The 25,838-nt window shown below is 35.7% G+C and overlaps 1 protein-coding gene across 7 annotated transcripts in view; it reads right to left on the bottom strand.

Moving 5' to 3' along the window:
- Positions 1–25,838, bottom strand: part of NAV3 (neuron navigator 3) — a 592,036-nt gene that overhangs the window by 49,460 nt on the left and 516,738 nt on the right. For all 7 annotated transcript variants that reach the window (XM_043561562.1, XM_043561563.1, XM_043561564.1 and 4 more), the window contains 5 exons: positions 25,478–25,666; positions 22,000–22,052; positions 16,295–16,318; positions 13,489–13,566; positions 5,800–5,883 (listed from right to left, as the gene is read on the bottom strand). In XM_043561562.1, the coding sequence (XP_043417497.1) occupies positions 5,800–5,883; positions 13,489–13,566; positions 16,295–16,318; positions 22,000–22,052; positions 25,478–25,666 (428 nt within the window). The remainder of the gene's footprint in view (positions 1–5,799; positions 5,884–13,488; positions 13,567–16,294; positions 16,319–21,999; positions 22,053–25,477; positions 25,667–25,838) is intronic.

Raw genomic sequence — 25,838 nt, 5'->3', positions numbered from 1 at the left:
AAAATCAGATTTTCATCCTTGAATTTAAAATCAACAGTGCCTGTACCGTGGATTAAAATCTGCTGAAATATGTGGCTTTAAGTTGAAAGAAGTAAAATGGAAATGAGATCTCATACTTAATTTTATGAGTAAGTGGACTTATTTCAGGGTCTAAACTTTAATGTCTTCTCAAAACTGTTACAACAAAGATTACAAGTGGAATGTTCAGGGAATATTGCTTTTTCAGAAAATAGCTTTTAATGTGAGGTAGAAGAATGCTCACTTTTAAAACTAAGTATCTTCTAAAAAGAACATATTAAACACATTAGTTATTATGCAGCATGGCACAGTAGACCCAAAGGAAGAATAACTAGGTAACAGATATATTCATTATATAGTTTGGGAAAATCACATACATGAAAAAATTAGTTTAGCCAAATTCATCTTACTAGTTCTTTAGGGGAACTTTATAAGTACATGCAAGCACCTATAAAATATTCCAGTGTCTTTAATTAAAAAGATAGGTAAATTTGACAGTGATAATCTGTTCAAACCTGAACTAGGTATCTCTGTATACATGCAAAATTCCTTCCTTCTTTCTTATTTCAGTTGATGAGATCCATCTTCCACATCACTTCAAACTACAGCTATCCTTTTCTCTGAGTCTTCCCATATGATTTTTCCCTTTGCCTTAAATATTTTTCTCACCATTAAAGGCCATGGTAGAATGAGCTTGAAACCTCTTAGTTTGCCTTTCAGAAAAACTAAAGCCCTTCTCTGTGCTTCCAGATCATTTAAAGCATCCAGCTTATTTAGCTGTTGTAGACTTTATCTTTTCACCTGACTTAGGATCTCAGTAAATGTTGGGGTGATTTTGCTCAAATGTTCTGGTCTATGTTAAACAGGTGTTTCTCTCCTAAGAATAATGTAAAGCTTCAATTCTACTTATATTTTAACGACAGGGTGTTTGATCACCTATGGTGTCATATAAAAACATCAGTGACTTTATTATTCATTATAAACAGAAAGTCCAGGGGCGCCTGGGTGGCGCAGTCGGTTAAGCGTCCGACTTCAGCCAGGTCACGATCTCGCGGTCTGGGAGTTCGAGCCCCGCGTCAGGCTCTGGGCTGATGGCTCAGAGCCTGGAGCCTGTTTCTGATTCTGTGTCTCCCTCTCTCTCTGCCCCTCCCCTGTTCATGCTCTGTCTCTCTCTGTCCCAAAAATAAATAAACGTTGAAAAAAAAAAAATTTAAAAAAAAAATTAAAAAAAAAAAAAAAAAAAAAAGAAAGTCTGGATATGGTTAAATCAGTGAACTCATTTCCTTGGGATGGCAACAAAGTCAGGGTTATCCTTTCTCTCTTTTTCCAGTAGTAAGTATATAAAGATTAATAGAAGGCACTTGAAAGTGAAAACTTGACTGAGACATATACATTGTTTTTAAATAGTTTATTTTTAGTTTTCCTTTTCTTCTCCTTCATAATTATAATTGATTGTTCACATTTATTTTTAAGCCATATTTTTCTAAGGTGATTATAATGCTTGGAAATTGCAATGCTGCTTCCAAGTACAATTATGAATTCCTCTTTTTTTGCCGTATAATTAGAAGCAAGTTCTAGAAATAGCCAAATATAAAATCATTTGATACTCTGAAATATTTCATATAGTGTCTTTATTTTGAAAGTGACCAAATAGAAGATACTTGAGTTTTAAGAATATTACACTTTCAGGAAATAAAAAAAAAACTGGAAAATGTATATGCCATCAGGATAAGGATTTAAAGTCTCTTCTAATTCAGTAGTATCCATTTTCCTACTCTCTTCGTATATACTAAGGAGAAGATTGAGGCTAGGATAATTCTGTACAGGATCTTGGGAATAGATGATCAGATCATATTTCATTGATGTTTCTCACTTTTCAAACGTGGTAATTTAAAACTTGGGAACCAAAAATTCATTCACCTACAATAAGCTATTGTAGATAATGATGTCCCAAATACCTGCCATGGATGTAAGATTCCAGTTTTCCATGAACGTTTCTTGTGTACAAGAAGGTGGATGGAGGCAGTATCTTTTCCAATTGTTTTGTACATGTCTCTGAGGCTAAATAAGTATCAAGGTCAGGCTTGGAATGCTTCAAAATGAGATGATCAAATAGTTTGTCATAATACCTTGCTTGGTATCCTCTCCAACCTATTTCCTAACTGCATCTGACCTCTTTCCAAGTTTCTCCTGGAAACTTGCAAATTTCCTACAAGCTTGGCAATAAATCTCATCAACCAACTTGACCTTCTAGGCAAGGTTCTTAAAAATTTCTGCTAAACCTGTCTTTGGTTTCATCACACTGACATTCAGTTAATCTTACACTATCTAGCTATAGTTTCTTTGAACACATCCTACTCCCCATCCCCGTGTGTGTGCCTTGAAATCTTGTAAATGTTTCTACTGAAAGAACCCAGCCAGCCCTGATTCTAAGAAAATACATTAGTTCATCAAATCCCAGTAGTATAAGTAACTTGCATCCATGAAAAATTTATGGATTCAAATTACCCTATGGGAGGGACAAAGAGAGACAGAGAATCTCAAGCAGGGCTTGAACCCACAAACTGCAAGATCACGACCTGAGCCAAAACCAAGAGTCAGATGTTCAACCAACTGAGCCACCCAGGTGTCCCTTGAAATCCTATATTTTTATCATAATCTGTCACCTACTGGAATATATACTCTTATGACCAGTTATACACAGTTTACATATATAGAATGCATATATTATATATGTACACTATAAAATATATGTCATATACATATAGTTCACTGCTAAATTCTTAGTAGCTAGAGCAGTGTCTTATACAGAGTAGAAATTCAATATAATTTTGGTGAATGATTAAATGGACAAATGAGCCGTGGAACTCCAAGAACAGAGTTTCAAATCCTCTGCTCTATATGCTCTAATCTTTTTCCCAGGATTGTTGGATCACCAGAGAGCAATATACCCTTTTATCTCAGCTCCCTGAAGAAATGACTTTGCTGAAATATGATTAAATGTTATGCCCTCAGCTTTTAGAGAAATGTCTATTTGAACAGCGATTTTGTCTTTTGTTATTCCATGACCCCAATTTTAAAAACTTTACAATAAATTTGTCCTTGAATTCAGTGCCAAAAAGTTTGTCTCTCCGATCTAAATTATACTCTTCTGGTCAGAAAATGAGAGCTACACATGCCAAGCAATCCCCCTTTGTGTGCTGGCTTCCTTGACATTCAATTCCATTTTGTGCTTTGCAGTAGTAATTACATAGGCTCAGGCGTCTTGTTATATACATTCTTCTACTGGTTTTCACTAGATTCCGTTACTGAGTTGTGCCATATCGTATTACAATTAATTTTATGATTCTCAAAACCACCTTGGATATAGGCAAGTTATACATCTCAGATTAATAAAATAAATTACTTACTAACACTGTTGTGTGCATACAGCTTGCAATGAGACAAGCAATCACTTTATTTTCAGTTAAAAAAGGGCAAGGCAATTTCAGACATCATGGCATCTTCTGAGAAAATTTCATAATTTTGGCAATGTTACGTTATGGATAATTTTAAAATTTCAGCTACTATGCAGATGTATTTAAAAATATTTGGGCATTATTCATAGGCATTATGAAAAAATTAACAACTGTGTAGTTTTCCAATTTTTGTAAGAAATTTTACTTATAAATATAAAGTAATTAAAGGAAATATGGGGGGGGGGTGAAAAACATTAATTTTGACTCCTTAAAGATATGAGACTTAAATACTAGCTATGATTTCTAGTGATATGCCTGGCATATGGACAATGATAAACTTGGTTTATCCTATATCTCTTAAGGGGAAAAAGGAAAGCAATGTAAGAAAGGTAACATTTTTGACTATGCACTGTATGTAGTGTTCTATAGTACCTTATTTGTTCCTCATAATGCTTTTGTAAGGTAGTTATTATAATCCTGATTTTTAAAATGATGAATTTAAAATAGATTAAATAAATAAATAAATAAATAAATAAGTAAATAAATAAATAAAATGATGAATTTGAGGGTCAGAAAAGGAAAATTCCTCAGCCCTTACAGAGGTTCCACTGACGGGGTGCCTCGATGGCTAAGTTAAGTGCTGACTCTTGATCTCAGCTCAGGTCATGATCTCATAGTTTGTGAGTCCAAGCCCTGCATCTGTTCTGTGCTAAAGGCATGGAGGGAGCCTGCTTGGGATTCTGTCTCTCCTTTCCTCTGTCCCTCCCCAGCTTGTGCATGCTTTCTCTCTCAAAATAAATAAATAAACTTAAAAAATAAAAAAAAAGAGGTTCCGCTGAGATCCACACTCAAGCTTTCTTATATTCTTTCCCACTTGGCTGCCCTAAAAGCCCTTTGTAATCCTATTTGCCAAGTTCTTAGGTTACATAGTGAAGTGGTAAACTGTTCTGCCCCTCTCCTCTTCAAAAAAGATTAAGATAAAATTCCTGTGCTCAAAGGGCATTTGTCATCTTCCCTTACAGAACAGGTTTGACAGGGATGGATAGTGCTCTCTTTCATGGGCAAGAGGGAAATCTGTGACACAGGAGCATCGAAGACGAGGGCAAATAGCAAGAGTTTGCTAATTGCACCAGGCTACAAGAGGAATATTTGATTTTTCTCTTTAGTGTAATTGGGCTGTTCATTCAGGGTTTTTTTTTTTAATGTAAAAATTGGTAAACGAACACAATGGTAACATATGCTAGCTGTCTAAAGCTAATGACATACTTTACGGAACTAAAGACAAAACTGAAGCCATCTCTAGGGACAGATATAGGTACGGATTCTGAAAATAGCCAAAGCTTTTCAGATTTTGGATCTCTGAAAATTAGATGAAAACTGGACATCTGCTCAGATCATGCACATATGCAGGTTTTACAAATGTTTCCATACAATTTTAGAGACTGCATCTGTCTCTGACACCCATCCAAGGACCCAGGTTAGGGCCAAAATAATGGCAGAGAGGTAAGTTACTGGTCACCCCATGGAAACTGTCCATACTCTTTCTAGGCAACGTGAACCTTTTTGATATGTCTGCCTTGTGACCTAAATTCTGTTTCTTTCTTTTTAGAATTCCTTCTCCCACTCCGTAAAAATCCGTCAGGTTTATTTTAAAGCTTTTCATATAAATTAGCTTTACTTTTCAAAGACAGCATCCCCAGATGCCAACTAGTCCTTGTTAGTGCAAACGACCCAAATCTTCATTTAGCATTCCGCATTTCTAAACTTCAGCTCAGGATCAGTGTTTCAGTCTCATCTCACAGATGCTGTACCCTGAGTCCCTTTACTTTGTAGAGTCCTCACTCTCCTCCAGACTTTCCTCACGCCTATCTCAGATTATAGCCATGGTCCATAACTGGGTTTACAGACCATAAATTTGTGAAAATTCTTGTCAGACTGTAATTCTTGTCAACTGCATAACAAATTGTTCCTGGAATATTCTAACTCTTCCCCTATACAACTGCTTCTCTTTCTTAAAACATTTGGTATTCTTTTAATGGGTCTAGTCAGAAGTGAAATAGATGGCCTAGAAAGAACTTTGCGTGTGTGTGTGTGTGTGTGTGTGTGTGTGTGTGTGTGTATTCTAATATAGATGAATCTGAATCATAAGTCTTTAAAAATTAAAATCTGACAAGAAAATGTATTATCTTGTCATTGTTCCAATCTAATAAGGAAGGGATCCTCTGAGGCATTATATTTAAGGAGCTGCATCTCAGGCATTGTTTAAACATCCTATGTAACTTGCTGTCTTATTTGAATCCCCTGTGGTGATTCTTGAACATACCTTCTGTTCCGCTGTCATAGTTAGACTTTGCAGTCGACCAGTCATATTCCCTAAACTCTTTTCAAAAGCTGCTACGAGGTGAGCCTGTGAACAAAACGGAAGGAACACATTTTAAATGTCAGGACCTTATGCAGATGGATGAAAACTCTTCATTTTATAAAATGCTGAACTTCAGGTGTTCTAATTCTTTAAATACTATGACCATCTTGGTTAGCTCTCAGTGATGACTCTCCTGTAACATCAATCTTTATTTATTATTTCTAAACTTCAGTTTAAATTCAGTGTTTCCATTTCTTGACATTTAATGCGAGTTCAAGTTCTGAAAAGGGATGGCATTTTGCAAATAATAACACCTTCCGGCCTGCATCTCACAGAGGATTTGACACCCAAAATGCTGAATAAAGTTCTGAGTTGCCAAGTTTTTAGACTTCAAGCTCAAGGGGAGGTCACTGCAATAGTCAATGGACAAATGTTTCTCCTTTTTACACCTGCATGATGACCTTTGGAGATATTGTTAGTTCCTTTATTGTAATGACACTCTCCTTCAAGTGTCAGACATCTGCTGACAGCTTTAACATTATCTTTCCTTTTTTTGTGCTTACAAAGAATTCAGTCGAAAAGAGTTGTCTTCATTCTCCAAACTCTTTTTAATAAAATGGCTTTTATTTCTACTTTATTCCCTTCAACTAAGGAAGTGCAGGTTGGCCGGCTAGAAATAACACTCAGTCATATTTTATTTAAGTTTTCATGGCTTTCGGGTTTTATTTTAAATCTCCCGGAATTATACATATTGCTGTATAAAACCATAACTCTTATGATTAAGAAGTATTTGACAAATCTTACACCTCTAAAATAGGCCCAATTCTGTCGACATGCCATTATCCAACAGCTTCACCCACAGAATATTAAACACGAAGAAGAGGTCCTTCAAGCTTTCACGGTAGCTTGAGGAGACCTATAGGGGTGTTATCTCACACTCATCCAATCTTATTGTGCCCTTACAAAGGTACAATGATGGAATATTTCACAGCCTACATCTACAATGAACTATGTGTGGGAAGAAGTTTGGTAATCTTCGGCAAAAGATTAATTCTTTGAGGGAAGGGAGTAAAAGGACTTCTTAAAATACATCACCTTGTAACTCTAGCAGGGCTGAAACGCTGAGGTAACTATTATCAGACGAATCACAGGAGTCCAAGGAATTAGGGCACTAGAAACATTCCATTATTGGTAACAGCTAGAGGTTCATTTCATTATTAATAACAGCTAGAGGTTTATTCCATTATTGGTAAGAGCTAGAGGTTTATTTCATTGTTGCCAACAGCTAGAATGTACAAGTCCCTTCCATTAGCATCACGACACAAAGGTGTCTTTGTTCTTAGCTCTGAGCTTATGCTGGGCTGGGCTCTCTTTCTTTTCCTGACATTGCTATATAGAGAAGGATAACTGGTGGAGAATACTTCTATTAATCTTCAGTCTACCAGAACAACTCTTTATTCTTTTTCCACTCCCTCTTCTCTCTTTCTCCCTCCCCCCCAAATTCTCTCTCTCTCTCTCTCTCTCTCTCTCTCTCTCTCACACACACACACACACACACACACACACACACACACACCCTTGAAAGTTATATTCCAGGGTTCATTAGCAGATTTAATTGGAAAAATAACAGTCTTTTAAAAAAAGGAATAGTAGGGGTGCCTGGGTGGCTCAGTCGGTTAAGCATCATGACCTTGTGGTCCATGAGTACTGGCCCTGTACCGGGCTCTGTGCTGACAGCTCAGAGCCTGGAGCTTGCTTTGGATCTATCTCCCTCTCTCTCTGCTCCTCCCCCACTCGTTCTCTCTCTCTCTCTCAAAAATGAGTTTAAATAATTTTTTTAAAAATTAAAAAATAAAAAAGGAATTGTATCTTGTAGTTTAAAATGTTTTCAATGGCAAGGAATAGCATTACATCAGACTTAATATTTCAGAAATTAACATAAGGTTATGTTGTATTTTCTCTCACGCGTAAACTTTTTTATTGTGAAAATAATTCCTGCCATATTAAAAGTGAACAAAGTGAAAATGCGGCTGTAGTTTAAAATGTTTTCAATGGCAAAGAATATCATTACATCAGACTTAATATTTCAGAAATTAACATAAGGTTATGTTGCATTTTCTCTCACGCGTAAACTTTTTTAATGTAAAAAAAATTCCTGCCATATTAAAATTGAACAAAGTGAAAATGCAGAGCTCACTGGTTCATCAGTCACCAGCCAAGTCCAGAAATTGGACATTTGAAGATGTTAGAAGTTCTCTCTTACCTCTCCCCTATTACTGTCGCCTCTCCCTGCCCCAAAGATAACCACCATTATCGCAACATTGGTGGTAATTATTGTCTTGCTTCTCTCTATAGGTGCACCACTGAGCTTGCATTCCTAAACACTATGTTTTAGCTTTGTCTATTTTTAAAACTTTCACAGTGGAATCATATGGCACAATTATTTTGTGACTTTTCTTTTGCTTAACATTGAGTTTCTGAGATTCATCCAGTGGTAAGCAGCAGGAGTTAGATTTTGCTGTAATGCATTGCTCTATGTGGTTTATAATGTATTTGCCTATGATTGACCATTTTGTGCTGATTCTAGTTTAGATTATAATCAATAATCATGCTGTGAGCATACAATAGGTTTCTAAATCCTAAAATAAAATTGCTCATTTTCTTTTAAAATAGTGAAAATTCTGGCCGAAAACCATTGTTAACATGTACTAAAAGAAATGTAAGAATGTACTCAATATTGCAGTTTTAATTCTCTCAAACAACTGTAATGCCTAATTACTGGATGTAAAAACTAGAAGAAAATTTATACTTTACCTTCTATGCATATTTTATCAGTTGAATGGGAGTTAAAATGACAAAGAATGTAGGAATGTGAGTATGCTGAATAAATATATTGTCTGTATTTTGTAGCTATAAATATATTGCCTATAATTTGTAGCTATTAATTAATACAAAATGTTCACTATGAGAATGTCAGTTTTCAATCTTTGGAACATTGCTACTCATTAATTATTCATAAGAAATGTATAACTGGTTACCAAAGAACATTTTGAGTCACATCGTTCTCCATGAAAAATATGTTAGAGGTATGTTAGTGAAATACTGCTTTTAAGTTTATTTGTCTTGGCTTACTAACTTTGTTACTTTGAAGGTAATAAAAGGATAAACTTCTCACCAATTGGATTAATGGAAAGAGAGTACAAGATACAAATAAAAGAAACTAAAATGGAAAGTAAAACTGATTAAACTATAGGACAATATATCTTGTCTGAAAACCTTAACAAAATTATGACTTTTCAAAAATTGTGGATTTTTAGATGGACTACTGATCATGATTTACTTGGGTCTTACTTCTCCATTACCAGCTGCATAATTTGAAAGCCAGAGTAAAATTGTGTCAATATGATAATGACTACATCCCAATGTGTGTTAGGTGAAGTCTGTCAAGGTAATAAAATAAGCAAGACTGAAGAGTAGTTACGGATGGTATTTCTAATACATACTGACTTCAGTTTTTGAATCCTAGAATACAATCTGAATAGACATGTAAAGAGAATTATCATACTTCTAAACAGTAAGATGAAATATGAAAAATGCCTGCATTATATTTGTTCCCCCAGAATTTAGTAATGGTCCACCAACCAAAAAATATACATAGATTTTTGTGGATATATATAGGTATATATATATCTATATATATCTATATATATCTGTGACTTTACTTTTGAAAATCAATAGATGAACTGAAAATAAATGAAACTATCATAATTAAGGTTTCACATTTCTTTTACACATTATAAAATTGTCCCTTCAGTTTTTGTCATTGTTAGTAAATGCAAAACTGTTTTCTTTTTTTTTAATTTAAAAAAAATTTTTTTTTTCAACGTTTTATTTTATTTTTGGGACAGAGAGAGACAGAGCATGAATGGGGGAGGGGCAGAGAGAGAGGGAGACACAGAATCGGAAACAGGCTCCAGGCTCTGAGCCATCAGCCCAGAGCCTGATGCGGGGCTCGAACTCACGGACCACGAGATCGTGACCTGGCTGAAGTCGGACGCTTAACCGACTGTGCCACCCAGGCACCCCAATGCAAAACTGTTTTCTGTTAAAGGAGATGCAGAAAAGCAAGAGTAACTGCCAGGTTATATAAAAATATTAAATAAAGCAAAAAAAAAAAAAAAAAAACAGGACACAATCCTAAACAAAATAATACATTTGAGATTTGGGGCTAAAAGACCAATGTGCTGAAAGGAAAAAAATAAGTACTTTTTTTTTTTGTGACATGTTCATTCAGTGGTACCTTTGAAAAATGGTAACAATAACTAGCCTCAGCACCTACTTCTAGATGATCTAAGAGCTGAGATTTGTACAACAAAATATATTAGAACACAAAGAAATGCTTCCCACATGTCTTGGCTGCAGAAAGGTGTGAGTGAAAGGCCAGGGGGCACCTGACTGTATGATGTGACTATACATTTGCAGCTGCTTGCTTGTGGGGCTTCTGTTTTCTTCCTGTGCATGTGTGGGGTATTGATTTAGCTAAGGTCCGACCACATACTTTCTTTCCTTTCCTTTTTTAAAAATTTTTATTTATTTTTGAGAGAGAGAGAGAGAGAGAGAGAGAGAGAGAGAGAGAGCGCTTGAGCAGGAGAGGGACAGAGAGGGAGACACAGAATCAGAAGCAGGATCCAGGCACTGAGCTGTCAGCACAGAGCCTGATGCAGGGCTCAAGCCCAGGAACCCTAAGGTCATGACCTTCAGGTGATTTCAGAAGATTTATAAAATGCATTATGAAGTAAAAAAAAAAGGAGCATGAAAAATAGGATATAATTTTAGGCTCCTTTTCATGTGCAAAAAGTTTTGCTAATGATAACATAGATGTAGCCAGAGGAAGCTGGATACATTTGGGCATTTTCTCTAAGACTAGCACTTTTTAAACAAAATTATCTATTTGACACTACTTCCTCTAGTTCTGTATTCATTCTTTTTTTTTCATTATTATTCCTTGAGGAGATATTATAGATGCTTTTTCTTCTAATAGCACCCTTCCTCCATGACATTTTAGCACCAGAGATATGCTGGATACTTTTTTATGCACTCCGTGTATATCTGTGCTTCCATGTATATCTGTGCTTTGTGCATAAAAAGAGTAAGTTTTTTTTAACCCCAAAAAGAAAACAATTTTCACCCTCTGGTGGTCATATCAATGCTCAGCTGAGAATATGTGAGCCAAAGTCATGAAAACACATCAGTGAAAACAGTGTGGTATGCATGATTAAAGGAGAAGTGGTAGGTAGCCAATGGCTGACAACTTTAAAAAATTTTTGCTCCCTTTCCAAACAATGGCACAGAGTCGAATTTCAGGACTGTTCCCTTATGTTAAAATTTGGTTGCTCATGTGTGTGTGTGTGTGTGCACGTGTACAAGCCTTTGCAGGTGTGTGTTGCATATATGTTTTCATGGGAATAAAAAGATCAAAGTTGAAAGGATACATAAGAAACCAACAATCGAATGTTACACAGCCATACAAAAGAATGAAATTTTGCAATTTGAGACAACATGGATAGACCTAGAGGGTGGTATGCTAAGTGAAATAAGTCAGACTGAGAAAGACAAAAACCATATGACTCCACTCATACATGAAATCTTAAAAGAAATGAACAAACAGAAGGCAGAATCAGAACTGTAACTATAGAGAACAAATGGATGGTTGTCAGAGGGGAACGGGGTGTGGGGGTGCTGGGCAAATAGGTGAAGGGGAGAGGGAGATACAGGCCTCCAGCTATAGAAGGAGTAAGTCACAATCATAAAAGGCAGAGCATAAGGAATACAGTCATATAGTCAGTGATATTGTAATAGTGATGTAATGGGACAGATGTAATGGCACTTGTGATGAACATAGAATAATGTATAAACTTGGGAAATCACTATGTATATAGTGATATAGTATATAGTATATATATAATGTATAAATTTGGGAAATCACCTGAAACTAATGTAACATTGTATGTCAACTATACCCTCCCCCCAAAAAAGAAACCAACAACCATGTTTAGGAAGGGAGTGTCTGAGGGGAAAACAAATATACACTTTTTATTGCATCCATTTTTTAGTTTGAGTTTTCCTTTTTAACATAATATTAATATAATGCATTTTAAATGGAAATAGTTTTAAAAATACCGTGTAAAAGCCCAAATTCCATAATGTATAGCAGACATTTATCATCCTAACATCTGAATATATAAACCCATGCAAGAGACATTTATGAAATAAAATAAAATCCTGAGTAATCATTAAAGACATCTGTAAATATCTTGACTCTCCAATCCATAGGGTCTATCATTGAGCCTTCCTCATTGCAGATAAACACAATTCATGTGTTTCTGGCATTTACATTGTAATATGTTCTCTGGGTGCTGAGTCAGGAACCTAGACTGAGTGTTTTACAGTGTTATTCATCTAGCCTATAGTATAAAATTTATAGTTGCTTCTGAACTATTTCTTTAAGAATTATTCTTAAACATAAAATACAGGTTAAATAATTCTGTCCTCTTTCAGTACTGCCTAAAAATTCTCTAAAACCTGCCATTATTTTTAACAACCCCCTAACAACGTCGATAAAAATGAATACAGCCAACCCCAAATTAATTTGATTCTTCCCACGTTGAAAAGATAAAATCAATTCAAATCCAGTGCTGAAATGAATACATGGTGGGTTAAAAAGACTTACTTCTATACTGTGGAAGTTATATTGCACAATAATTTTTATCCTTAAAATCTCTCTTAATCAGCTCGTACCCCATGGGCCTACACCTGTTCTCTCTTGCCCTGTCATGCTTTGTCTAGGAGATAGAAAACCTCAATGGAGAGCAGAGTGGTGAGGCAGAGGAAGGGCCCAGAGCTACACACTTCAACTGAGCAGATTAATGTTGAGTGCAGGTGGCAGGGCGTATGGCAAAACAGTGGGAGCTTCCTTACCCCTCACTGGTGTTTCTAACACTAATGTTCCTTAGGATCAGGCACAATGTCACAGGCTCTCCTTTCTTATTCTGCATCTATTCTGAATATTCCTGGCACATTGAAAGATATTCAATAAATGTTAATACTATTGATGGTCTCATTGGCATCATTTTTGCCATTCTCAGCTGGTCAAACTGCCATGAGAAGACTGCCCAGGTTTTTTAGGGAACTCTCTCTCATTTCCAATATAGCTTGGATACCCAAATGTAGACCTAAGTTAATTTTTTTTTATAATTAATTGGGTGCTTAACTAATTGCCCAATAAATTGTGCTGAAGAATGCAGGGCACATAGAATTTTTTATCTTCCAAAGTTAATCGCTGTCAACCACCAACTGTATTGTGGTTTGAAAAATATCTACGGAGAGTAATAAAAATAAGACATAAGAAAAGAAATAACCCTTGTAACTCTTACTAATGTTTCCAACCTAAGAAGAAACAAAAGCCCTTTAACCACGTCAATTTGGGGTTACATTTTATTACTTGGCATGCAGGGAAGTTTACGTTTGTATGAGTGACTGAAGTCTGTTTTATTTTTGGACACTTAAAGTTTGTGAGGCTGTTACTAAAATTATTCCATTTACTATATAAAAATCTATTCTAATATATCAAAAAAATCAAGAGTGACTTACATTTGCTGAAAGTTGAGATGTGAGGGTAGCAACTTTTTCTTGCGATGCAACCAGCTCTCGCCGCAGTTTATGGATTTGCTGAATGTAATTTAAAAAAAATCAATTCAATATGCTAGTGGATTTTTACTTAAAACTAAGAATTCAATCCAAGAAAGCAAATACTATATTCTGCTCGTGCAGCCCCTTAATTAGTGTATCAGCACCAATTCCTGAAAAACCAAAGAAATGTGAACACTAGCTATACAGTAACAGTCAAATACCATGTATAAGAAGAGAAGTTAAGTGACTATCTTCAAGGTCAGGACTCAAATTTGCAAATTAAATTTTTTTTTAACATTTATTTATTTTTGAGACAGAGAGAGACAGAGCATGAACGGGGGAGGGTCAGAGAGAGGGAGACACAGAATCCAAAGCAGGCTCCAGGCCCTGAGCTGTCAGCACAGAGCCTGACGTGGGGCTCAAACTCACGGACCACGAGATCATGACCTGAGCCGAAGTCGGATGCCCAACCAACTGAGCCATCCAGGCGCCCCTCAAATTTGCAAATTAAAGGAATGTACTGAAAGTTTTAGCATGGAGGTTGGCATGGAGTTTTAGCAAAGAAAAAAAAAATACTTTTTTTTTGTTTTTTTTTGTTTTTTTTAGTATGTGCTTTTTAAAATTTTCTAGTTTGGCAACTTCCCAGCATTAGACTATCCCTTAGCCACTGAAAGTTGGCTCCAATCCAATCTGTAATGATTTCATATTTGAAAATAATTTTATTAGCTGGAGTTTTAATGGCTAACATTCTGAGAGACGCCTTCCCAAATCTTTATTATAATGCCTTTTATTCATTGAGTTACTATTAGCTCAGACTAAAAATGTTTTATAGATTAACCATAGCTTAAGAGGGGAAAAAAATCAGTAATGCTGTTCAAATAATGAGATAAACCAATAAAATAAATATGCTAAAATGTCTACCTCTTTAGCTAAGTTCACACTGTACCAAAACTGAACCAGAGGAAGAGAGTAGTTCATATCATATTTAAATTGTTAATGTAAGCACTTTCTGCAGTTAAAACTCTGTGTCTCATGTTGCTAAGAAATGTAAACAGTGATTAGTAAGGGTAAAACATCTACAGTCATCTGAGACTAAGTCTACAGGTCTACTTCTGGTCTCCAGGGATTTTAGTTACTTAGATGCTAAACATTCTACTCTAATTCTTCTCCTTTCTTTAAAAAGAAATCTTCTATTGTTGTGGTTGGACTTTTGGAATACTGTCTCAGTTTGAAAGAGCATTCTTGACACAGTTCAGCGTCTTCTCCCCCACTTTTTGGCAGAAAAGAAATGGTAGTCAATGTTGAGAAACTCTAAAGACCTTGTGAATTTTAAGCTGGAAGCAGAGACGGTGAACATTTATATAATTTCAGCAAATGTGATCCCATTTCACTCCTGTTTTTTTTTTTTAATAGATACACTAGCCCCAAATAGCATTGCACTGACTTGCATTCAAATGATGATGACCACAGACAGTCCCAGAAAACAGACCATATACTTTATCCTAAACCAATACAAACTTAAGGAACCTTTCTCAAGATTATAGCCTCTATTACATGATCCTTTACAAATTAACCCAGGAAACCTTAAAGGAACGGAAATTATTTTTTAAAAACCGTGATCCATTAGGAGGCAGAGATGACAAAAAGGGGAGATGGGTAAGGACTAATCAGGTAAATAGGCAGCATTTGTTTATCTCAGCAGCTATATTACCACCAAATTAGCACTGTCAGGTCCATGCAATGTAAATAAAACACTTTAGGTTTTTTTTAAAAAAAACATACTAACTTTTTGGTCTAGCAATGATAAAGATCAAATGCTATAATCAATACTATTACAGTATTTTTAAGCATAGCATAAATTTTCCTTTAAGGGCTAATAAGGGCAGAGATCCTTTGCAAAGGCTATTGCCAAGACATTGATTTTCTCTGTGGTCTGACTGCCTCAGTGTAAACCAATCAAATATCATTACCACACCTTGAATAAAGTCCTAATTAAAGTCCTCCCGCTCTCCTTGGATAGGAAAATTCTTTTACAAAGTGAAATAAAAAGGATACTCTCTCCAGGTTGCAATCTGATTGGTACATGATTGAGACAAAGTGCATTTGTGAAATGTGTGTGATTAGAACAATATACCACACTAGACATGAAGCGGTGATTAGAGCGGCAAAGTCCCGGCATGAAACAGAGGGACTGTGATGCTGGTAGCTCTGTTATGGAGGTCTGATGCCTAAGGTTCAACGGTTTCGTTAATCCTATGCAGTTAGTCTCACAGGCTTGGGGAAAAGAGACTACAATGAATTGGAAAGACCACACATTCATTCATTCATTCATCAGATCTAATGAGTGCTTACTACTACAGGCAAATTTTTGGTTGTTGATCTAAAACTCCATTCTAGAATGTAAGAGGTAAGTTTGCTTTTAAATTTTTTTTTTCAACGTTTTTAATTTATTTTTGGGACAGAGAGAGACAGAGCATGAACGGGGGAGGGGCAGAGAGAGAGGGAGACACAGAATCAGAAACAGGCTCCAGGCTCCGAGCCATCAGCCCAGAGCCTGATGCGGGGCTCGAACTCCTGGACCTGCTTTTAAAAACTTCCTTTCATTTTCCTTAAGAGTAAATATCCGAGACCATTTATCAACTAGAGGATCACTTCTGTTGGCAGTGCTGGAGAGCTATGCTACTGTATCACACAGCCCTCTAGTGGTACCTTCATTTCATCACAGATGTAAACAAAGAGTGGAATATGAAAATGCTACAAATTTTACCTCTGAATGAGCTTTTTCTTCAGCCTGTAAAAGACAAAAGGAAAAAAATTAACTATAAGTGACTAATGTCATTTTGCTCCACAAGTATAAATGTATAATTGTACTGTATTAAAAATATTATTATGATTCAACCTAACACTATTTATAAATTATTATTATCATAGTAAAATACATGTTAAAATTTCATAGTATTATAAATTATTGTTATATTTATACTATACTTACATGTTATAAATATTAGACTAATATTCTATTATTATAACAGGAACCGTTAAGATTGCAAATGAGTACTTCCTTATATACAAATGATAAAATTTTTTTGAAAATGTAGGTTATTTGATTCATGGATATATAATATGCCTTAAAAGCAAAGTTAGAATTAAAAGACAGTCTTATTCTAAGATTCAGACCATAAGCAACAAAAACAAAAGTAATCATAACATTTCACTCTAAAAAAGATGGGTGTAGGGAAAAATGAAATATTGGACTTTTTCATACATATTAGAAAATACACTCCATGATATTATTAGACATCATCAGCCACGACTTGGCAGTCAGAATTTTATTCTGTGATTTACAGATCATAAAAATGCCAAATAAAGCTGGAGGGAAAATATTGACCTCTACTGATAACTGGGTAAAATCACTTTATTAGTTTCTGTCTTCTTTTACTGTCGCTAATGATTATTAAGTTTACTGAGCTGCAAGTCAGCAAAACATTAAAATTCCCTGCGTCAAGATGGTGATGAAAGTGGCTGACAAACATCTTTGGTCATACACATTATGCAAATAAGGACTGCTTTAGGAAATTGAAGGCTGTTTTGGACTCAGTTGCAGAAAATTCCCAGCTCTGTTTTCCTTCTTTGTGCTGGGCTGCAAAATGCCAGAAAATGAGTTATGTGCACCATTACATTTGGGAAGCTCCCTTATTCTGGAAAAAGGTGGAGAATGAATAATACCGCTGAACAGTACAAATCTGCTCATTGCACTGATCAATTTCGAAGCTAAAAAATTTTTTTAAAAATCTCATTTCCTATCTTTCTTTTGGGGACATTTCCTGGTTGATTGATACAAAAGTACCTGAACCACTTTTTTTTTTTTTTTTAGAAAATATACAATAAAACAAAGTAACAACATAAACATCAAGGTATTTTTTTATGCATAAGCATTTTTGAGTTTTCCCTTTCCTGTATTTTCTCTACTCTTAAAAATAATGTATCGTTAGTAATATTGTGTTGGAATAACAGAGTGGTTACATAGTAAAATCCTAATAGCCTTTATAAGAAAACTGTGTTTTAAAAATAAATGCTAACATAAAGCTTGAATATTTTACATCTCAATTTTAATTTTTAAGTGAAGATTTTATTTTTTAATTCTAATAGTTTTAAGGTTTCCTCAACAGTTGGCGTTTGAACCGGAAGTAGGGAACTAATTTTAAGATGGAAATTTCATCTTAAAGAAAGCTGGAAGTTATTTGCCTTAAGATATATGGCACAATTAGCTATGACGATTTGTTTTCCCTAGAACTTGGCATGTTTATTGCCACTATATTTTGCCCAAATCCTGCTTCAAGGCCTGCTAGCATTATATAAAACTGATAATAAATAATTTGTATCTTAAAAAACGCAATGCATCCTATTTAACAAAAAAGTCAAGAAAGATATTCATATTTCTCATTAAAAAAACCTTGAATATAAGTTATTTATAATACTCATAAGTATAACCATTACATATTAATTCCATATGGATTGTATATAATGATTTTTCTCATTGCTATATTTTCACAACTATCTTTTCCTTTAATCTTTGCCTTCTTTCATACCTCATGGCTATTAGTACTAGGTAGGTGTTACCATAAAGTGGAAGCACTGAGGCAGAATATTAATATTATACTTCTTTCAGCAATTCAGGCACAGAATTAATAACATCATGAAGGAATATGATTACTTGCCATTTTTAAATGATGGTTTTGAACCAAGTTCAATGTCTGGAGAATGGTAGACAGTATAAAACATTTTGCCTAAATAAAATTATATCAGATGATTCTTTACTCCATAAATCATTAATTAGCCTTTCATTCACCCATTCAAATTGACTAAAAAAAATTACTTTAGTATTAGTTGTGTGTTAGGAAACATGCTAAAGGGATCCACAACAAACCAAACATGGCCCCTGCTCTTATTAAATCAATATAAATTAGATTCCAGGTACAAAAAAGATTCAATCAAGTTTTTAATATACAAGTCCAGTCAGAAAAAAAAAGCTATTTATTGCAAGGATCAACAATTTCAGTGCTTAAAAGGACCAGGAATATAAAGAATATAAAAGGCTCTGGGAATTAAAAAAAAATCATACAGCCTCCCTAGGCTTTTATTTTCCCCACTTTTCATAAAGATACAGATAATCAGGAGTATGTCTTTCCTTTGAGAAATTAAAGAGCACAATAATAACTAAGAACCCGAACTCAGCTTCAGTGTCAGGAAGAAAAAAGGTTGTGGAGGTGGGAACCGGCCTGAGAATATACTCCAGCATCTAAAGGGATGATGCCAAGTGACTGTAAACCTGGAGGAATTCATCTCAGTGTTACTAGATATTCAGGTTACATTAAAAAGAACTTAGAAATTTGAATTTTTAGATAAAAGCTCTGGATTTCACAGTGTTGGCTTGGATTTTAAAAGAAGCACACAAACTCTAAGTTTGCCAAAGGTAAGAACTTGGCAGATCAGATTAGGCCTATGATTTTTTTTAATGTTTATTTATTTTTGAGAGAGAGAGAGAGAGAGAGAGAGAGAGAGAGAGACAGAACATGAGAAGGGGAGGGGCAGAGAGAGATGGAGACAGAAGCCGAAGCAGGCTCCAGGCTCTGAGCTGCCAGCACAGAGCCTGATGTGGGGCTCGAACTCACAGACCGTGAGATCATGACCTGAGCTGAAGTCAGTCAGATGCTTAACCGAGCCACCCAGGTGCCCCTAGATCAGGCCTATGATTTCTGATCAATATGCAAATTCCCTTTCTGCTCAGGAATATTCTATCAGGTAGATAATCCTCAACTTTGCAACACAATACTTTTGAAAAATTTACCAAACTGTAAGTTGTAGAAGCGTTAAAAGATCTATAGGTAAAGAATCCTTCCAATGAGACTTGTTAGATTGGTGATTTTATAGGCAAATGTTCTTTGCAACAGGCCATTGTTATTAGTTTGTTTTAATATCTTGAAGTGCAATACATCCAGCAAAATATATAATTCTGTAAGTTGTATAAGTGTTAATGTTATATGGATAATGTTAGAGTAAACATGGTTTATACTCATGGTTGACGAGAGCAGTATTTTGTCTAGTAAGAGCAGATAGTGTCTAATATACTACTTAAAAAAAGAACTTTTTCTCCCCCTAGACACTTGAATTATTTTATGAAGGAAATAACCATGCACAGCTATGTTACTACACTGCATAAATTCAAAAGATGCAATTCACATCAACTATGATATAAATGGTGCTCCTAGAATCACTGTGTATCAAAAATTTATAATTTTTGTTATTTTTGGTATACAACATTTCTGGTCTTCCCTAATAATTACACACAACCCTTGAGACAGATGGGATAGATCTGGCTGTTGTTTTCCAATTTGATTTTACAGGTATAGTCCAAAGAAACTTAGCAACTTTTCTGATGTCACACAGTAACTGCTGATAGAGTTAGGCAAGAATGCAAGTCAACTGAATCTTGATCTAGAGTCCTTAAGAAGGCATGAAAAATAATGACAAATTGACTTTTTACCTCATGGTTTAAAAAATACTTTCACAGATACTTTCTCATTGTCAGTGGAATCTCGGTGAATGATAATGGGGGACTGAAGTCAGAATGACTCCTCATAATCTTTGATTTTTGGTTTTTCTTTTTATTAGTCCTTCAAATATGCATTTATTTGAATTGTTTATAGGTTATTTGTGAACTGAAGAATATACTTTCCATCATTTTCAGGACAACCACGTACAGTCTCTGTGGTTTAAAGACCTAATACATTCTTTTCACACTTAACACAAAGGTATATTTCATTTCTAAGTTTTGGCATATATGTATGTAGTCACTTTCGTCTCTGTTCCTATCACATATTGCACTCTTACTACATACTCCTCATGGATGCTTTCTGATTGTCCTTATCGTACGACATGACTCCTACTTATCTACAATTATTAAAATGAAGCCCCTTGTTCCTTATGAACCTGCGATACCCAATATAGAAGCTACTAGACATACGTGCCTATTTAAATAATTTAAATTAATTAAGCTTAAAAATTCAGTTCCTCTGTTACTCCACACTTCAAACAGTCAATAGCCACATGTGGCCAGAGGTCACTGTACTGGACAGTGCAGCTAGAAAACCTTCTTATTGTCGCATAAAGTTCTACCGGACTCTGGTACATACTAATCAGCCATCTGTTTTCCCTTAAACCAAGCTCCTTTTCTTCTGGAATCTTGCTCAGGCTGAATGAAGGCAGTTTTATCCAAATGGTGTTTTTACATATATTTAAAATATTATGATCATGCTGCATCGTTTGATGCTTTGTAGGGACTTTGGCCGCAATGCTTTAGGTCAGAGGTCATCTCCTGAGCACACAGCGGCCCTGGGCCAATGAGGAGGGTTAAGTGTTAACACAGTTCTTTTATGTGTTTTTGCCAAAACATTTCACCTTTCTACTTCTTATCCACTTGCCTAAAGGATTAAATTTAAACAATAATAGTGATTTCTTCATTTACAGAGTGTAATTGGCAAATTTAATCATGAAAAGGAGACATGATGAGAAAACTATTGCTTTTCCCAGTAATATTTCTGATCTTGTGTAACTATCCAAAGCAATAAATATGTAAGATGAGCTTATAAAATGAGGGCCCTAACATTTAAGCTTAATGAAATGAGTGAAACAATTAGCGTTGCCCATCAGGCTTAATTGCTCAGTGATGGCCAAGACTGAACTTTTTATGAACCTCAGCTCTGGCTAAGAACTATTTGCACTGCTGAAGGCTCAGTGAGATTCACCTCACTTTTACTTAGGCATGAAGGAACCCTCCTATTAAATATAACATCCTATAGATCTTCTTCTTTTTTTTTTTTTTTTTTTGCAAAAAAAATGAAATTATATTAAGTGGACAGGAAGCTCATCTTGGCAAAAACAGATCATAACTGCACACATCAGGAAAATACGTTGAAACATCGGCATTTTTCTCTTTGCAGAAATAGTTTTAAAAATCATTCTATTTCAGAAGGTATATATTTTTAAGAGTCTCTAGGCCTTTTACGCCTTTACACTTTGGCACAGAGGAACTTGAAAAATTAAAATAAGAAAATGGAGAAAATACCATTGAAGAATTACCAGTCATGGCTCAGAGAACCAAACAAGGAAAACCAGTCAATAATATAAATTTATGGGAGAGTACATGGTTTCAGCGATTCCCAGTTATACCCCAAGAGGTTTTACGAAACTCAGTTTTTCATGCACTCATTGATTTTAATAAGTACACAAAAGTCCAGCGAAAGCGCATAAAACTGGGCCACAGAAGGTCCGGGAAAGCACCCGCCAGCTATTGGTTATGGTAGCTGAGCGTATGCCCTCACTTCACTGTGCAACTTCTGTGTAAATGTCAACCTATTTAATCACTGTGTGCTTGGCCGAGGCAGAAGCTCCTTGTTAACAATGGATACTTACTGTTGAGTAAAGAGAAGAAGTGCTGGAGACCAGTGATAATGAAGAGCCGTGAACTGGAAAAAGCAAAAATGAACAAGAGGTAAAATAATGAAGCGTGCTCAGAAACACCCGGCCTTTGCTAGAAAGTGGAGACTAGGCAATTAGGGAAATAAAATAATACAGCTAGATACAAAGATCTGAGAACAATTCTCCTGCCATTTCTTGGAGGTCAAAATGTTGAGACATGGGAAGGTCCCATACCTGTTCTCCTAAAATAGCTCCCTCATCATGTTACGGAGAGGATTTGGCCAATACAAGCCCTGTAGGCATGCTGTTGACAGATTCAAAGTTACAGTAAACCTCCACATGATAAATTACCAGAAAATCATGGAAACCTAAAGTTGCCATAAACTTATGAACTTAAAAAAATCTCTTTATTTTATACATTTTCTTTATTTATTTAATTTCATTTATATACAACAAAGGTCCATTTTCAATGTTTTTTCTCCATATACTTTCAGGGACATAAGCATTTTATTTAACTTGCTATTTCAACATTATCTGTGATGAGTTGATAATACTCATTTAAATGGAGAATTATTGTTTCTTTTGTAGTTTTAGTAATAGAAAATTACTTTTTTCAAGGTGGTGTCTCAACGAAATTAAGAATGGAAATTGGGTACTGGCTTTTATCTAGGTATACCAAAATAACATCTTAGGCAAGTGGTAGACTGCTTTGTATTTCTCGGCAACTAATGTGTTAAGCCCAAAAGGTAGATAAAATTGTGCTTAATTATAGTTATAGAAAAGCCCTTCCTCTTTTCATTGTGGGATAATATAAAGTTATTTCTGCATACTCATCCATTAAATAGTAGTTGGTCCCACCCAATGTGACAGGTCCGTTCTGGATCCTGGGACTATAAAAATTATGACACAATCCTAGGAGCTTGAAAAGAAGTAGAAAGATATTCAACTAAGAAGATAATTATAAAAGAGTAACATAAATACTATGTTTTTATGCAATAAAGAGCAATACAAGGGGTACAGCAAGGACACAAGGTTGGTGCTCACAACCTGGTCTGGAAAGGCTGGCAAAGCCGTGCAGGATTGTGGCAGTGTGGCTCAAAAGAAAGGGATGAATTTGAGGGACATCAGGAAGAACCTCTTTAAAACTGACTGACTATAAATGCGGGTCAAAGAGGAAAGAAGGACAACCCCCAGATCTCCAGCTGGAGCACCTCCTACCACTGTGTGAGATGTGCAAAATGTTAGTCATCTAAAGAACACAAAACAACCAAACAAAATCCCACATTCTTTCAACCTCTAATAACACCAGAATGGACTAAGATTTTCAACACGGTGTACAGAAGGCAGGCGGGCAATGAATTGGGAGATCCCATTTTTTGGTCTGTTCCTGCTACTTACTATTTATAGGTCTATGGACTCCTAGTTCGTGGCACGTTCCTGATCTTCACTGTGAGCATTGAGCAGGGAGGGCATCAATAAAGCCCTTCCCATTTCACTAGTTCAATAATCCCTTGATTGCAGACCATATTGTAAGAATAATAATTGTTCAGTGTTCAATGGATGGGCATCAAGAAGCCATCTTGCCCACTCAGGGTGCTGTTCAGCCATTTAGATTATTTAATCCTCATACACAGAAGGGCAGACTTTCTCAGCATATGAACAGTATTCTATCTGTAAATGAGCACTCTAGAGAGCCATCAGTATGCTTGGCAAATTATTTTCACAGTATTGTAAGATGCCTGTCTGTGAAGAGAGTGATAGAATCATCTCAAAAAAGCTATGACTTTATATTGCCAATTAGGTCAATTCTGTCTATCTATTCTGCCACAATCAGCAGACTCTCTGGATATAATCCACTCTCTGTCACAATGAACTCAGTGGTTTGCTTAATATCACAGAAGGTAGTGGCAATGCTGGTCAACGAAATTAGTGCCAGCAAATTAAGCATACAGTGGTGGCCTGAAAACATTAAATCAATTTTCACAGCCATCTAAACTTAAAAAAAAATGTTTATTTATTTTTGAGAGAGAGAGAGCACGAGTGAGAGAGGGACAGAGAGAGGGAGACACAGAATCTGAAGCAAGCAAGCTCCATATGGGCTCAAACCCATGAACCATGAGATCATGACCTAAGCCAAAGTCAGATGCTTAACTGACTAAGCACCCAGGTGCCCCCATAACCATCTAAACTTTTAATCAGAAAAGACTCTAAGAAAGCAGGAAGGTGAAAGAGAAAGGAACGAAACTGTTCCCTAATTTTGTTTTCACGACAAACCTGTAAAATTACATCTGCAGGAATTAGGACTGATAAAGTTAAAAATCTTGCACAAGTTCATACCACAAATAAATGGGTGGCCAGAGGCTTAAAACCTGGTATGTTTTAAGATCTGGAGTCCTTCTTTTCTATATTATTATTAAGGACTAGGATAGTTGTCTGATTTTATGTCTGATTTTATTGTGATCGGTTCAAACTTTTATGTTTACCTGTATTTTATCCATAGCTGATATGCTTTATAATATGTGTGCCACAATTTTCCTTTATGGATACTTTAAAAACTCATTCATTAAATCAAAGAGGAAGTCTCTCAAATATCAAATTTCACACTTGAGATTATATAGTGTAGAAAATTATATATGTTTAAATATCGAGGAAGCCTTTTTCAAATAGAATTTTTATAAAATATTCACATAGAACCTTATTGCATTGGATAAGGAAATGAAACTTATGAAGCAAAAGTAGACATAATATGAATTCAAATATGATATGATAACAGAAATTAACACCAGAGGGAGTTTCTGAGAATACAAGTTGTCAACGTGTGGTAGTTTCATAAGATAATTTTTCTGGTTTATGTATCTGTATGGTTCTTTAACTGAGATGTCAAACAAAACATTTGCTCTGATATTTGACACACCAGGACAAACAGGCTCTAAAATTATGAAGCTTTCTTTATGAAAGCACTGAATTTATTCTGAACTATTCTAGAACCAAGTAATAATCAAAACAATTTCTGGCATATTTGCAAATGCATAGAGAAACAGAAGGTAATTGGGGTGCCCGAGTAGCTCAGTCGGTTGAGCCTCCAACTTCAGCTCAGGTCATGATCTCAGGGTTCGGGAGTTCCAGCCCTGGTCGGGCTCTGTGCTGACAGCTCGGAACCTGGAGCCTGCTTCCGATTCTGTGTTTCCCTCTCTCTCTGCACTTCCACCGCTCTTGCTCTCTCTCTGTCTCAAAAATAAATAAACACTAAAAAAAAAAAAAAAAAAAAAAAAAAAAAAAAAAAAAAAAAAAAAAGAAAAGAAACCGAAGGTAATGCAGACTCAAACTTCTTCAAGCTTCAGGGCTCCCTAAATGAGAGTTATACTGACTCATTTATCTACTCTTCAGAAATCCTTGTGATGTGTCTGATGTGACAGTTTTCATCTCTGAGTTAAATAAAGTTAACTCCGTCTTTATTTCCCCCTTCGCCTACCTTCTTCCATGCTGTCTCGGAAGGAGCCTGAATGACTGATAGCACGTGGCCTTTCTTCCAGAGATGTGGCACTCCCACAAAGCTGGGAGTCATCGTAGAGATCGAACGAAGAGTCTTGGGCTGGGATGCTATTTGAGCGCATCATGCTGGGCCCAGGAAGGTTAAATTGAGACAGATTGGTTGGGCTCACTGAAAAACAAAGCACACACAGCCTCATTATTCTGAGGCTTGGATGATGAAAATAGTAGGTTGATGGAGAGTGAGAATGTGACCCCAATTCTACGGAAATGTGATTTTAACAGGTGTCTCTATTTAAGGTAGGCTGAGAGTCTGCCTCTGAAATGGTCGATAACAGTTTCAG

This window comes from Prionailurus bengalensis, chromosome B4, assembly GCF_016509475.1.
Source record: "Prionailurus bengalensis isolate Pbe53 chromosome B4, Fcat_Pben_1.1_paternal_pri, whole genome shotgun sequence".
Lineage (NCBI taxonomy): Eukaryota > Metazoa > Chordata > Mammalia > Carnivora > Felidae > Prionailurus > Prionailurus bengalensis.
Note: the sequence above shows the minus strand (reverse complement) of the source record. Positions and strands in the feature narration are given on the sequence as shown.